Below are 15,049 nucleotides of genomic sequence, written 5' to 3' on the forward strand. Positions count from 1 at the left end.
CCCTGCACCAGCGTGTGGCCACGAGTGCAGACAGCTGGCCGCTCAGCTGGGACGGGCCCACGGTGCTCGGAGAGAGCATGTCCGTCGCTGTTTGTACGTTTGTAGAAGTAAAATTAACGCACACGCAGGCACACAGAGCTCCACATTTATGCGTAACTCTTCCCCCACTTTACTGCTCTAAAAAGGCAAAATAAAAAAACCCCTAAGCCTAAAATTGGGTTCATGCTATGGGCACACTTCACACCTCTGTCTGGGGCTGCGTGGGCCGAGGCTTATGTGGAGACGCTGGCTCTTTGTGGATGCACCTCGCCTCCATCTCCTCCTCCCCGCTTCTAGATGCCGTGCTCGTGGCTGCTTTAAAAACCCCTCTGGGCTTCCCAGTGGCTGGCGTCTCTGTGAGCTGCACCCCGCGTGCTCAGGGAGGAGCAGGCGTCCCGCGTCTCAGGGCTCCGGGGATCTCAGGAGCAGACGCAGGCCGGGCCCGGGTGGCCCAGAGGCCAGCGGCCGGGTGTGGCCCCGCGTGGACGAGTCCACGTTCCATTCTGTTGTCGTGAACCCAGCTCCATGTCACCTGCCCCTCGGCACCAAATGTTGGCCCCGACCCCGGTCCCTTCCTCTGTGTGCAGAGCTCCTGCACCCGGTCCCCCATGAGGGGACTTTCAGTCCCAGCAGACCCGTCCAGCCCTGCCACCGCCCACACCGCCCTCAGGCGGAGCTCGCTGGCCGACCGGGAGTGTGCTGAGGCCTCAACGTCAGCCCGAGTCCAGACGCCGGTTTTAAAGACAAAATGTAAGTGAAATGCCATCAAACGGACCAGAAGCTGAGTGTGTGTGTCTGCTGCCTGTGGATCCGTGGAGGAGAGAGGCCCACCCTCCCTGCCGCCAGTGTGGGTGCAGGGCGGCTGAAAGGGACAGAGAGCCGTTTGAGAGCAGCGACGAGGAAGATGACTTACGAGCACACAAAGGGCCCCGGGCGGCCGCGGACACGTTAACTAAACGTCCACACGTGGAGAACAGCTTGTCTCCCGTGGATGCAGCGGCTTGACCTGGGGCGGGGCCCCGGGACCACATGGGCCAGGGGAAGCAGATGCCCTCCTGGAAGAAAGGCTGTGAGACAGAGGTGGGCGGGGTCAGCGGAGCTGTGTCCAGCCTGCTTTGGGGGCAGCTCCTGCCCGCTGGGCCTGGGCGGGGGGGGTGGGGCAGGGAGGAGCCAGAGGCCCCAGCGCCGGGTCCACCAGGAAAGCTGCATGGTGACTGGTCAAGTGCAGAGAGATGCCTTCTGTAACAGAAGCAAAGCGCCTCGTTACTTATTCGTTGTTAAGTGTAGATTTGGCTACTGGACGATCCCGAAACTGGCCCAACCTGTGTCTTCCTTCCTAAGAAGGCCCTCCCGGAGAGCGTGTTGCCCGATAAACCTGGTACGAGTGAGCGAAGGTCTTCGCGACACTCGGGGGCGTGGCCTCTGGTCCTCAGCTGATCGCAGGGCTGTCAGCTTGGCTCCTGGTCCCACGTCCGCACACCGGCCTCCCTCTCGCCCCCTTCCCGGGCCCGTGCTCTCGGCCGCTCCGCTTGTGCGTGCGGTCCCTGTCTGCTCGGCCCAAAGGCGAATCCAGAGAGCGAGCAGCCCGGCTTCCTGGTGCCACACCACACGGGCCACTGGTCCCTGCCTGCCCCCGAGCCCGGGCGTCTCTCTCCTCCGTGTCCCTCTGAGCACAGACACGACGTGGTCAGTTATGTCTCTGCACTTGTGGCACCTGGTGTGGGATGTGGGAGGAGACAGCCTGCCAGGGGCCCCACCCCAGACCCCACTCCTGCTCCCAAGGCCACTCTCCGCCTCATTCCCTCACTTCTGCCTGCAGCCCTCATGCTTCTCTGCACCTGAGATGAGCCCCGTGCCCCAACGCTGCGTGCCGGGCCGGCCTCGCCTGTGCCTGCTGCCTGCGGGGCCCGTTCCCGTCTGCTCCTGGGGCACCCACAGCTTGTCCTGGGCCCAGGCTCTTCACGGGAGCCCAGCGAGCACGGAGGGTGAGTGAGGGAGTGAGGGAGTGAGTGGACGCCGCCTGCCACCACCAGACACAGGACGGCCGCCGCCCAGTCTGAGCCTGGAAGGACCAGGGGGGCAGTGCCCGCCAATGGCCATTGTCCAAGAAGTGGGACACGGGGACTCCCACAGGCTTCGCGAGCTACATGCTCCCACCGTACACACACCCACGGCGCCTCCGTCAGGGCTGGGGGTGGCTGGGGGGTCGCTGCCCCAGGGGGGAGCCAACCATGGACGAGCCCGCAGCCCCAGCTGCCTCCTCGCCCTCCGAAGCGCCTGGCGCTGAGTCCGGCGGGGCTGCATCCCCAAGGCGACCCCAGGCGGCTCCAGGCTGAGGGTCCACGTGCACCGCGGGGAGGGCCTCGACCGCTCCGTGCCTCCCCAGACTCTGCAAACAGCAGGTCGGAGACACAGCTGGGCGGCCGGGGTGAGAGCCGCTGCTGGCGTCCACGGCGAGGGGGCAGCACAAGGGGGGCGCTGGGAGGGAGCAGGGGTCAGAGGTTGCCAGGGACACCGGGGAGGCAGCCAACGGGGGCAGCGGCCGGGGAGGCTGAGGATTCACCACCTCCTTAGAACACTTCTCTTCGCCCTAAACAGAGACCCCGTGCCCGCCACGGGCTCCCACTCTCCACCCCCGCCCCCGTGTGTACCGTCAGCCGGTCCGTCTCTGGCTCTGCCCACTCTGGACATGTAACGGGAACCTGACGGTCGTGCCCGGCATCTTTCTCGCGGCAGAATGCTCTCGGGGCTCACCTTGTGGCAGCGTCAGCACTTCGTCCGCCTCAGGACCGAGTCACACACCGTCAGACGTGCACACGCTGTGCTCGCCCACGTGCATCAGCTGACAGGTACGTGGCTGCTCCGCAGCGGGGCAGCCGTGAGTGCTGGAACAGGCGCTTTCACGGCTGCCCGGGCATCCGTTTCTCCTGGCTTTTACGTCCAGGAGTGGAGCTGCTGGGTCTCCTGGTTTAACACATTTAGGAGCCGCAACTCTGTCCCCACGGTTTCTCTACGTCCAGGCAACACTCGTCAGTCTCCTTTCTGCGGCCACGCCTACATCCTCGCAGGCAGGAAGGGCTGTCTCGCCACGAGCCCGTGTCAGGACACACAGGGCCCCTCGTGACAGATTCTCTGCCGACTCCACCCTGATAGAGATGACAGGTGGAGTCATCTCAGCCGGCAGCAGGATTTCACTGCTGTGCTGCACACCCACCACCATGGGGGGACACGGGACAGCTCCCTGCTGACAGCAGCTTTGGTTGTTCTCGTTTGGGTTTTACTTCTTTCAACCAATTCACACAATGATTCTTTTGCCATCTGAGTGTGCTTTGGCTGATCAGACCTGAAATAAACTCCTCCACGAAAAGAGGGGGAGGGGAGCATCCCCAAATGTTTACTTTCTATGCTGAACGAGTCACAGGAGATTCTTCAACATACTCAGATTTTATACAATTTTATTCTTCTACTAACAAAATCATACAAAGAGCCTAAAAAAGGAAAACATGAAGTCAACTTTAAAATGGCTGCAGTTACGGTTACACAGTTGACAGTATGGAAAGGATGCCCAGTGTAGACAGACACAGCAGGAGGCAGGCGGAAGGCCCAGGCACCTCCTTTCCACGTGAGCTGGGGTCACGTGACTTAGGACAGGGACTGGCGGCCCCTCCCCAGATGCGCGAGGGGTCTGGAAGCCACCGAGGTGGGGGGTTTCACTGCCTAACTCAGCACTGAACCAAGACCCCCCACTCCCCAGCCCAGCTGTGGCATTTGGCACATGCTGTGGCCGCCGAATGCTGCCCGGCCACCCCTCAGAAGCGTCTGGAAGCACACGCTTAGCCCCTGCCTGACCTGAAATCCATGCACCAGGCCGATTCCCTTGGGAGCCCACGGAAGCCAGAGAAAGCCAATGGCTGGTCTGTTTGGAGCCCCTTTCACAGAGGCTATCTCCTTATGGTTCAACTTTTATCACTCAAACTCCCCCAGGTGTTTAAATAAATAAATAAGCCATCGGGAAAGTGAGGCACAAACTCCTGCGACAACATACAGTGGACGTGATCACGCGTGTAAAGTGCAAACAGTCCAGGATCATTGGAAGGTATCGTGTCAGCGCCCTCGATGTCGCTGGGACCACCCGTCAGCGCCCTCCATGTGGCTGGGACCACCTGTCAGCGCCCTAAACACAGCTGGGACCGTCGGTGCCGGTGGGAGGGGACACACAGGCTCAGCTGACAGCCGGGTGCCGTGACGGCTGACGCCACAGGCCCTCCCGCGGCTGCAGCCTCGTCCCCTTTCTCCAGCATGAAGTGTGGAAACTGAGATCACAGGGGCGGGTGCACGTCAGATGCTCGAGCGTGTGGCGCTCCCAGCCCCGAAGGCTCCCCCGCTGCTGCCTGCTGGTTCCCGGAGCGTAAACGCAGGCGGACGCCCAGCTGGGAAGACCCGGTGCCTGAGCCCCGGCCGCCTGAAGGGCCTGCACGGAGCCCTCAGCTGCAGAGGATCAACCTGTCTGTGGGCTTCTCGCAGGCACCCTGGGGTGGAGGGGATCTGAGTGACCGTAACTGCACGACAGCCCAAAGATCCAACCCAGGGAAATCGATTCTAGAATCCAAGGGGCTTCCCACCTCCTCTGTCACCATGAGACGGCCGGCCATGTCGCAGGTCATGGCCAGCCTCGCCGGGGCGGGTGGGGGGAAGGGCGGCACGAGGGCTTCGCGCCTCCCTCGGCCGCGAGGAAATCTTGAGTCAGGTGCCGGCTCTTGGCCCGGACAGGAGAGCCCCTGGAGGCATGCAGGTGCTGGTCGGCAGGCATCGCGGCGCCATCCGCACACCCGCCGGGCACAGCCCCGAGCGGCCGGACGTTAGGAGTAGATGGTGACCACCTCCCGGCCGCTGCCCCTAACCAGGAGGGCTCTGTTCAGCCCCTCGGTCAGGACCTCGAGGAACTCCATGTCTGGGGGCACCGAGTCAAGGACAAAGCCAACCCCTCCAGGTGCGTGGCTGCAAGGGTGAACGGAGCGCCTTGACCACCCAAGAGCCCACGTCCGGTTAGGGCTCGGCTGGAGAAAGAGGCGAGGACGGGACAGGGAAGGCCGGGATCCGGGGCCTTCAGGGGAGGAGACTCGGGGTGGGGGGTAGGGGAGGAGGGACCAGTGTGAGGGAAAGAGGGGCACTGACCCTGCCAAGGAGGGACCTGTCCACTCGCCAAGACCCTGGATAGGCTGGGGAGTCCCGGTCAGCACGAGGCACAGACTCCTGAAGCGTGTGGTCAGCCTGAGGCTTAAAACCCGGGAACAAGGCTGCTTACCTCCTCCCACCTCCTCCCGCCCCCGGGGGGCCGACCTGTGACCCAGAGGCCAGGACGACAGCCCCGCGCCCCGCAGCTGGCCCGCCCCGCAGCTGGCCCACGAGGGCTCCACCCGGCGGGGGGCTTCAGGGTACCTGGTGCCGGGAAGGGCTTGGGGGTGGAGCCACTGCTCTGCCACGTCCTAGAGACGGGCGGGAAGGGACCCGCCGGGCGGGAGCTCAGAGCCCAGCGCTGACGAGGACCCAGAGCCGGAGCTGCAGCAGGAGGGGTCGGGGTCGGTGATGCGGCGACCCCCCCCCAGCCGGGTGTTCGGTCTCTGAGCCCACGTGCTCCTCACTCGCCACCCTGACCCAGGGGGCCACTGTGATCCCCACGGAGGCCCCGGGAAGGCCACCTCCTCAGTCACGTGGCCACACTGCCCCCTCGGCCCCAGTGCTCACGCCCGAGTCAAGCAGGGGCGACTCCTGGGGCTCCCCCGCCCGGCTGCCCTGGGGCCCCAGCAGCTAAAACGTGGGGAGGAGACGCACACTCGCCCGCTGGCTCCCGGCCCCCTGCCGGCCACGTGGGGACCAGGCAGCTGGCAGGAGCCGCCGGCTCACAGCCTCTGCATCCGCCTGCCCACGGCCCCGCGGGCGGCCCATGGCGAAGCGGCTCTGCTCTGGGCCACCTGGGCTGGCTGACCCCCCACCCGACGTCGAGGGCCCCGCGGCTCCCGATCCCTGCCCCGGGCGTCTCCACTGAGCAGGAGAGGAGAGAGGTGTTACCCTGCCGCGGCAGCGGTGCCCCGACATGGGGACAGCGTCTGGGAAAGGATACAGTTCTCGTCCCCCTGCCGGTTTCTGGGGGGGCCCGGCATGTTCAGCAGGACCAGCTGGGCATCCTGGGACTTGTCAAGGACAACGCCATTGAGCTTCACGGCCGTGTGCATCCTCCGGACGTTGGACTGGTCCCTGTGGGAGGAAGACGGTCACTCGGCACCTCCAGCCGAGGTCCTGGGTGCCGGGCTCAGGCCCCACCCTGCCCGCTCCACTTCCGTCCGAAAGGGCGGGTGAAAACAGATCAGACCCGCCACCCGGAGAACCCCCGGCACGGCGATTCCACGCGGAGGCCAAGATGACAGCCGGGCGAATCAGCTTCTGCTCCCAAGCACTGCCCCTCGGGCGGGAGCAGCCCCTTCGACGGCACAGCGTGCACCTCTAGGTCACGGAGCGTCTCCCGCGGAGACCCTGCCCTGCAGCTGAGCCTGCCCTAAACGCTGCCCCTCGCTCCTTCCAACGCAGGCTGGGGTCCAGGGGGCTGCAGAGAGGCTGAGCGAGGAAGGGCCCAGCCCTCCACCCGCTCCGGAGGCCCGAGGTCCTGGAACAGAGCCGGAGATTCCGGCCGAGAGTGCGGCCGCCATGAGGCCCACCCCCGGCTCTTCGTCCAGCCGGCCGACGGCTGAAGGACGAGAGCCCCGCCCTTGGTGACCCGGACCCCGTGCCCGTACGCTCACTGCCTGCCCGGTCCCCACACTCCTCGAAGCGGGCGGACCATCCACTGTGCACCCGTGGTTCCCGAAGGGTCCCGGGCAACCAGGCCTGGCAGCGGCCCCCAAGGGAGGATCCCCGGGGAAGCAAGACTGGGGACACCAGGCGCTCAGGCGCCTGCGTGCTTGCCCTCCCCCCTCCCCAGGTCCCTCCCCAGTGAGCTGGGTTCCAAGAAGCAGGCGGCAGACCCCCCCGCTGGGAAAACCCGCCTCACTGCACCAGCACCCCCTCTGCGCTGGGCGCTCCAGCACCACCGCCAACTCTGGGGCCGCACACAGGATACGTAGCTCAAAGGTCACCCGTGCCTCGGACGTGAGAGGGACGGGCAGACGGGCAGACATACACACAGAGGCCGCAACAGAAGGGGTCAGGGAAAGGCCCCCAGGATGCATTCCGGGCCACAACCTTTGATCAATGCAACCCTTAAGCCAAATAAGTCCAATTACAGCCTCCAATTACCAGGAGGGAAACAGGGAGATGGAGCCCTTGCTTTCCTCTCTCCAATTTTATCTGGTAAAATTACAGGTTGGGTCTCTGTCCACAGCAGTTGGGGGTCTTTCGTTACAAGAACCGTGAATCAGTTGCCAGGATGGACCCCAATTACCAGTGCGTTTGGGGACAAGGCGATCCCAGGAATGCGTGTGTGACACTGAAGGGCCTCTCAGGGTTAACAGTCTGAAAACACATATAATCTTAAAATCAGGAGTGTGGGTCTGCACAGACCCACAGCTGCAAGATGACAGGCCCCGTGGAGGCGAGAGAGGTGCGGACGTGGGGCTGGGCAGCCCATGTGTCCAGGAAGTTAACGGAAACCTGCACTGCCTCCACAACCGGCCACGAGGCCACCAAATGGAAACACGTGGCCACCAAATGGAAACACGTGGCCATTGCTGAGCCTGGAGAAGGGCTTCCCTCACGGGGTCCTCTGAGGCTGGGAACTGCACGTGGGGCGGGGGCCGCCCGGGGCGGAGGAAGTCTCCGTGGGGGCAAAGCTGGAAACCCAGGCCCTTGGCTCCTGACGGAGACATGGAGGCGGCCGGCGAGACAGAGGCGCCCACACGCCTGGGGGCCAGCGAGCCCCCCGCAGGGCGCCCACCGCGGCGACCTTTAGTTGGGCACGTGCCACCTGTGGGCCGACCTCCAACCTTCCGGGAGCCCCTCCAGCCCACCCCGAGGAGAAGCCAGACGGGAGTGAGGTCCCGTCCCCTGCTCGCATCCTGCTGACCCCTGCCAGGCGCACGCGGGGCACGGGCCCACGGCTCACCGCGCCTTTTGGGGGGAGGACACGCACTCCTGTGTCCACGGGCTTGTTTTTGTCTTTTTAATTAGGAGGCTGTACTCGTAGGGCACTTCAAGGTCGTGAAAACACGGCAGGAGGTGCAGTACTCGGCCCAGCGTTTCCCGACTCATCTGCACGTTTTGCTCCCTCAGTGTGTGATGCACTCGGGTTTAGGGGCTGGAACAGGAAGTGCACCCCAAGTCCTAAGGCTCCACGGAGCACGCTGGCCGGGCTCCCACGGGAGGAAAAACAGCCCGAAAATCATGGGGGAACCAGGGGTGGACAGAAGCACAGAGAGACAGCAACCCCAGGCGGGCCCTGGAGCCCTGGCCCTAAGCCTTCAGGGGCCGGCCATGCAGAGGTTCATCCACATCCCTTCTCACGAGACTAAAGGTGGCAGCTTCCTATGGGGCAAAAAAGGGCAAAAAGGCACCCGGTGCCGGGCAGACGGGAGAAAACGCCGTCCTGGACGAGCTGAGATGAGGTCCGAACCCCCAGCCCCAAGGGATGTGGGTGAACGATCGCTACCAGCTACAGGCACAGCACACGCTCTGCTCCGCTGTAGAGCCGCTCGGGACCAACTGTCCTCCAACCTCAGTCCTCACGCGCTACCCAGAGAAGGGATTTCGGGTGTGTGCCCTGAGCCGCTCCGAACGGAGTGAGCAAACTAAACAGGAAATTACTGAAAGCCACAGTGGGCGAGCGCCACCTGCACACGGACACGCGCACGTGGCCCAGGCACATATACACGGACACGCACACACGGGCCAGACACATATACAAGGACATGCACACACACCCGGACACGTACACACGGCCCAGGCACGTATACATGGACACGCACACACACACAGACATGCGCACACGGCCGAGGCACACATACACGGACATGCGTACACACCTGGCTGAGCACACACACTGGGACGTGCATGCACACACAGAACTCGGCACACACACGTACACGGGCACACCCGCACACAGGGCTGAGCACGTATGCATGGACACATGCACACACAAGGCCATGCACGCACACTGGGGCGTGCACACACACAGGGCTCTGCACACACACGGGACTGTGCACACACATGTACTCACGGGCACACCCACACATGGGGCCCTGCACACACACAGGGCTGTGCACACACTCGGACATGCACACGCGGTTCACGGGGGCTGTGCGTGCAGCGCATGCCAGGCAACCACGTCTACGAGGTCCCGCGTAAAGGGAGTGACTTACAGGTTTCCCCATTCTCTACATGGAAGAGAAAACAGAGAGCACGTTACTTTAAGAGGAAACACCACACACGCTTTGCACAACTACTGGGCTCACCCCAGGCTGCCCTTTCTCAGCTGACTGCGGTCCTCCTCAAGCGGACTGACCCCTCAGGCCCCCTCGGGCCCCCCAGGCCCTGCCGATGACTCAGGGCTCCAGAGCTCTGCTCCGCCACCGAAGACCCGGGAGATACTGTCCTAGTCTCCCACTCGGGACCCCTCCCCAGGTCCAGCCACGCCACCAACTGGCACCTGTGCCAGCCCTGGGGGCCCTCAGCTCAACACCACAGCCAAGAGCCAAGGAGGGGGATGGGCCCTGGCCCGACGGGCAGCCTGGAGGTCACCATGGGGGTTCAAGCCTGACCTCTAGGTGCTGGGACACCCACCAGGAACACTGACGGTGGCATCGCCGCCAACTCACCACCCACGTCCCCGCTAACTGGCCCTGGAAGGAGACTGCGGCCCTGGGCCGGCTCCGCCCTCTCAAGAGGCTGGATGTGCCTGCCGCTCCGCATGGCGGCAAAGGGGCCCCTCGTGGCTGCGGGCTGGTGCAGGTGGACACTCACGGCTTCAGGCTGAAGAGATCCCTGAACCCGGACACGCTGGCGTCCTTATTCCGGTGCTTCTCGGCGACCAGCTTCTCCTTCGTCCAGGTCATCTGCACCTTGTCCAGCGTGGACGGGGCCTGGGTCCTGGCGGCCATGGCCGAGTGGGAGATGGTGTTCCTGTCGTGGATTAGCTGCGCCTGGTGGGACAGCAGGACACTCAGCAGCCGCACCGTGACAGCAGGAACCCACCCCCCGGGGAGGGGACGTGCACAGGGACAGAAGCCGGCCGGCCCCGAGACAGAGCACAACCCACGGGGCCTGGGGACGTCTGGGCCGGCCCTCCCAGCCCCACCTGGCCAGGCCCCTCCTCCTGGGCTCCAGACCAAACCCATCGCTACATTTCTGTCTCCTCCTGTCCCAGCTCTGAAAGCCCCTGAGAAAGGACCTTTCCAGACTTGGTGACAGGAGATGTTGACGTGCACGTCTCTGCACTGGACACAGCGCCGCACACACAGGCTCTGCCTTGACCTGCCCATCCGCCCGTTCACTGGCTCATCCTTCCATCGATCCATCTGTCCATTCATCCGTCTGTCCATCCATCCTTTCCCTCACCCACCCCATCCATCCATCCATTCATCCTTCCATCTATCCATCCTTCCATCCATCCATCCATCCTTCCTTCCATCCGTTCATCCTTCCTTCCATCCGTCCATCCTTCCTTCTATCCATCCATCCATCCATCCATCCTTTCCCTCACCCACCCCATCCATCCATCCATTCATCCTTCCATCTATCCATCCTTCCATCCATCCATCCATCCTTCCTTCCATCCGTTCATCCTTCCTTCCATCCGTCCATCCTTCCTTCTATCCATCCGTCCATCCATCCATCTATCCATCCTTCCTTCCATCGATCCATCCATCCACCCACCCACCCACCCATCCATCCATCCATCCATACATCCTTCCTTCCATCCGTCCATCCTTCCTTCCATCCATCCATCCATCCTTCCCCTCACCCATCCATCCACCCTCTCACTCATCAACAGCAGAGGGGCTGTCAGGGAGCCCATGTCCTTGGGGCGGGGCTGTCAGTGCCATGGAGTCTGGGGAAGGGCAGGTGCAGGGGGAAGGAGCTCCCATGTCACACAAGGTGCCCGGGGAGCTGTGTGCAAAGAAGGCACTGACGACAGCCAGAAGGAGCGGGAGGAGGCCTGTGGGGTGAGGGGTCGGGGCCCCCAGGAAACCGCAGCAGCCTGTGTGGCGAGAGCGAAGGTCACTCAGGCAGGGACAGGGTCAGGCCGTGCAGGGCCGTGGAGACACGTGAGCTGGGACAAGGCTGGGAGGGGTGTAACGAGTTGGCGGCTGCTGGTTTGAGGATGGAGGGACAGGAGGAGGTGGCCGGTCAGGATATGATGTAAGAGAGGCGGGGCTGTGCACCAGCAGGACGGCCGGGCAGACACGGGCCCTGACCCCGGAGGCCTGTGAGGGCATGACCTCGAGCCACGTGGCGAGGGGAGGTGGGGGCAGAAGCCACGCCACCGGCTGTTCACAAAACCAGGTGTGGGGACAAAAGCTCGAGGAGGCCTCAAGGACCCTGTCCTGACAGTCACGCGGGGCCCAGGAAAGGACAGGCCAGTGCGGCGCAGGTGGACACACCCCGCTCTGTGCAGGGGCCCAGCAGGACCCCCGTGTGGCCCCACGCACCTCCCGCTCCTGCTCTGTCTTGGACAGCTGCATCTGCTTCAGCATCTGGGATCTCTGCTCCATCACCAGCGTCCGCTCGTAGGTGAAGGCCGAGATGTCGTTCTCGACCTACAGGTCCCGAAGCACGGAAGCAGACGCGAGCACACACTGATCACCATTCGCCCCCCGTCCCCCAGCGAGTGTGCTGGGCGCCTGGGGGCCCCCGGGCCACCCTCTGGGGCTCACAGCCCCGGCCCCGGCGTCCCCACCCCTATGTGTGAGCGTGCAGGTCATGACTGAACGCCCTCCACCCGCCCCGGGACCCACGTTCACTGACACACGAGACACCCACGAGGAGGAGGCACCACAACCGTGGGCTCCGGACACAGGCCGGCCCACACGCGCCCCACAGGACCGACCGTGACCCTCCCGCTGGCCCTGGAGCTCAGATCCCCCGGGAGGTGGCCAGTCCCGTGGTCAGGCTCGGTCCAGCCGGGTCCCCCTCCCATGAGCCCGTGACCCAGCCCAGCCACGAGAAAAGCGTCAGGCAAACCTAAACTGAGGGACTCACGACAAGTCGCCTGACCCTCCTCGAAGCTGTCGAGGTCACGGAAAAGGAAGGAAGGAACCCGAGATGCCGTCACAGCCAGAGGACAGAGAAGGATGTCGTGGACAGGCCAAGCAGGCTGGCCCTGGGCTGTAAGGGCCGTGGGGACCCTGCAGATCAGAGCTGTGTCCGCCCGGTGCCCGCGCTCGCTCACCATCTCCACCACCTCCACCTCGGCGCTGATCCGGAGGTGGTACAGGAATGTCTGCAAGTCCTTCTTCATCTGGATGCTGTTGTCGTGCACCTGGGCCACCGTGAAGATGCGCATCTGGCACCTCCTCCACACCTAGGGGGCGGGGGGCGGGGGGGCGGTCATTCCTGCCCGCTGTCCACCCCCCTCCCCCGTGACCCCCATGACCCCGCCCCCACGTGACCCCGCCCCCACCTTGTGCTGCCGCAGCAGGAAGGGGAGCAGCATAAGCAGGCCCCCGTCATGCACGATCCACCACACGTCGATGTACCCGTCGCTGAAGCGCTCCTGGTTTTGCGGAAACAGATCCACGTTCTTGGCCACCAGCAGGGCCTGCTGCGCCGCCGTGGTGTCACGGACGGTGTCTGTGGAGAGGTCACGGGGTCACAGGCCCACCCAGCAGAACCAAGCAGCCTGGACTCACCAGCGGGACGGGGGCAGGGGAGCCCGGGGTCCCCACGAAGCCCCTTGCGGGGCACAGCCCTTGCCCCCCATCACTCTGCGGCCCAGCCGGGGCGCCCGCGGGAACCGCCAAACAGGGGCAAGACCAGGGGAAGGGGCTCCCGTCGCAAGGCTTCCAAACGGCCCGACCCACCAACAAAGTTCTTCCAGGAGAAGGGACTGTCCTCCCGCTTCCAGGCCTCGGGCCAGGCCATGAGCACGGTGTTGTGCTTCATGCCCCCCAGGCCGGCCGACTGGATCAGGTGGGACATGCCGTCCCGAAGGCTGGACGACACCACCAGCTGGCAGAAGCCCTTGGCCTTCTCGGTGCCCATCAGGGCCCGGATGTTCTGCAGACACAGGCGGGCCGGGTTTGGGGTGAGGGGCGGGCGGGGGCAGCAGGCGCCAGCACACACCCACCTACCACAAGGGGCCGGACAGGCCCCACGCAGACTCACAGCCTCACGCGCAGAGGCCAGAGGCTCAGGGGGCGCCCCTTGGTACCTGGAGTCGAGGCCGGGCCCGGTGCCCTTCGGCACTGCCTGCGTGTGCACACAAGCACGAGTACACGCGCGTGTGCGTGCCCACAGGACAGTGGGGGTGAAGGTCACTGCTGCGGGCACGCTGGGACCTGCGGGGTCACAGACCACCCCGTACTGCACAGGGACACCCTGGCCCTCACTCCTGGCTTGTGGGAACCTTGGTCAGGACGCGTCAAACCGAAAAGCTTTTCCCAGAAGGCGGTGGTGCGGGAGTGAAATGCCCGGCGGGTGCAGGGCTGCTCCCACAGCCACATGCCAGGCACCCGACTGGGGCAGCTCCATGTCACAGCGCAGCCCGGCACACCGTGACCACGGCAGGCCTTCTGTCGAGGTAGCGCCACCTATGCAGCGGGTCCTCTGCCGGCCATGCCGACTGGCCCTCGGTGGCCTGGCTTGGGGGTGGGGCCTCAAGCCACAGGGAAGCACTGCCGGCCCGACACCACATGGAACTGCCCTGCTGGAGTCCAAACCCCCCGGCTCCTCCAATCTGTGTCTCCCCGGCTGGGACGCGTCCCCCGTGCAGGTCCCGCAGTGCACTTTGGAACGCGGACTGTTTGTCTCCGAGTCGCGCAGGCTGTGGGCAGAGGGATCCTGCCCCCGGGATGGCCTCCACTCAGAATCTCACCCCCACCTGAGTCAGGTGATTTAGAAGACGAGATTTGGGACCTTGAGCTGCTGGCACTTACACGAGATTCTGCACTTAGTTGACATTGTAAGGGGTTGAGACTTGGGAGGATGCAGTGATGAGATAAACGTACTTTGCACATCAGGCAGGTGTGCATTTTGGGGGCCAGAGGACAGACCACAGTGGGTTAATTGACGGTGGCCCCCCAAAGATACACCCACTTCCTAATCCTGAGAACCTGTGAATGTGGCCTTACTGGAAAAATGTCTTTGCTGATGTAATTAAGTTAAGGGTCTTGACGTGAAACCATCCTGGATTATCCAGGTGGCCCCAAATCCAATGTCAGGGACAGGAGAGAAGACAGACACAGAGGAGCCATGTAAAGATAGAGGTGGAGACTGAAGGGACGTGGCCAGGAGCCCAGGGACACCTGGAGCCCCGGGAGCTGGACGAGGCAGGAAGGACCCTCGCCTGGAGCTCAGGAGGGAGCTTGGCCCTGGGGCACCTCGACGTGTGACTTTTCGCCTCAGAGCTGAGACAGAGTGAATCTTGGTTGTTCTAAGCCCCTGTTGCCGGTACTTGTGACGGACGCCCCAGGACCTCATGTGAAGGGTTGGAGCCACGTCCCCCCTCGACCACCCGGACTTGAGCCACCACGTCGAAGGGCTGCTGGCTCAAGAAGGAAGAGTCCAAACAGGTGCTTGGATGTGACCCAGGGCCGCCTTGGTGCAGCTGCAGTGCAGTTCAGGGCTCCCTGGACACACACTTCCTGGAGACCAGAGGCCAGGGGCTCGGCCCCATCAGGACAGTCACTCAAAAGGGGCTTAAAGGCCACGCATTCCAGCTTTGAGACCAACAGCTTCTCAGGTCACTGGTGGAAATGCTGACCTGATGCTACGGCTTCAAGGAGACACAGCGGGGTTTTGTGGTTCTTCTGTCCCACTGCTGGGAAGCCCACTTCACTGCCTTGTGAGGTTTCGGGGCCCCCAC

The 15,049-nt window shown here is 63.9% G+C and overlaps 1 protein-coding gene across 5 annotated transcripts in view; it reads right to left on the bottom strand.

Annotated features, from left to right (window-relative positions):
• Positions 1-3,505: 3,505 nt before the first annotated feature.
• SLC12A7 (solute carrier family 12 member 7) overlaps positions 3,506-15,049 on the bottom strand; it is a 68,915-nt gene continuing 57,371 nt past the window's right edge. For 3 of the 5 annotated variants that reach the window (XM_068535112.1, XM_068535111.1, XM_068535113.1), the window contains 8 exons: positions 13,047-13,242; positions 12,647-12,816; positions 12,416-12,547; positions 11,676-11,783; positions 9,988-10,166; positions 9,387-9,401; positions 6,161-6,294; positions 3,506-4,990 (listed from right to left, as the gene is read on the bottom strand). In XM_068535112.1, the coding sequence (XP_068391213.1) occupies positions 4,899-4,990; positions 6,161-6,294; positions 9,387-9,401; positions 9,988-10,166; positions 11,676-11,783; positions 12,416-12,547; positions 12,647-12,816; positions 13,047-13,242 (1,026 nt within the window). In that variant the 3' untranslated portion in view covers positions 3,506-4,898. The remainder of the gene's footprint in view (positions 4,991-6,160; positions 6,295-9,386; positions 9,402-9,987; positions 10,167-11,675; positions 11,784-12,415; positions 12,548-12,646; positions 12,817-13,046; positions 13,243-15,049) is intronic. The other 2 variants (XM_068535109.1, XM_068535110.1) reach the window with 2 other exon arrangements.

This window comes from Eschrichtius robustus, chromosome 2, assembly GCF_028021215.1.
Source record: "Eschrichtius robustus isolate mEscRob2 chromosome 2, mEscRob2.pri, whole genome shotgun sequence".
NCBI classification, from domain to species: Eukaryota; Metazoa; Chordata; class Mammalia; order Artiodactyla; family Eschrichtiidae; genus Eschrichtius; species Eschrichtius robustus.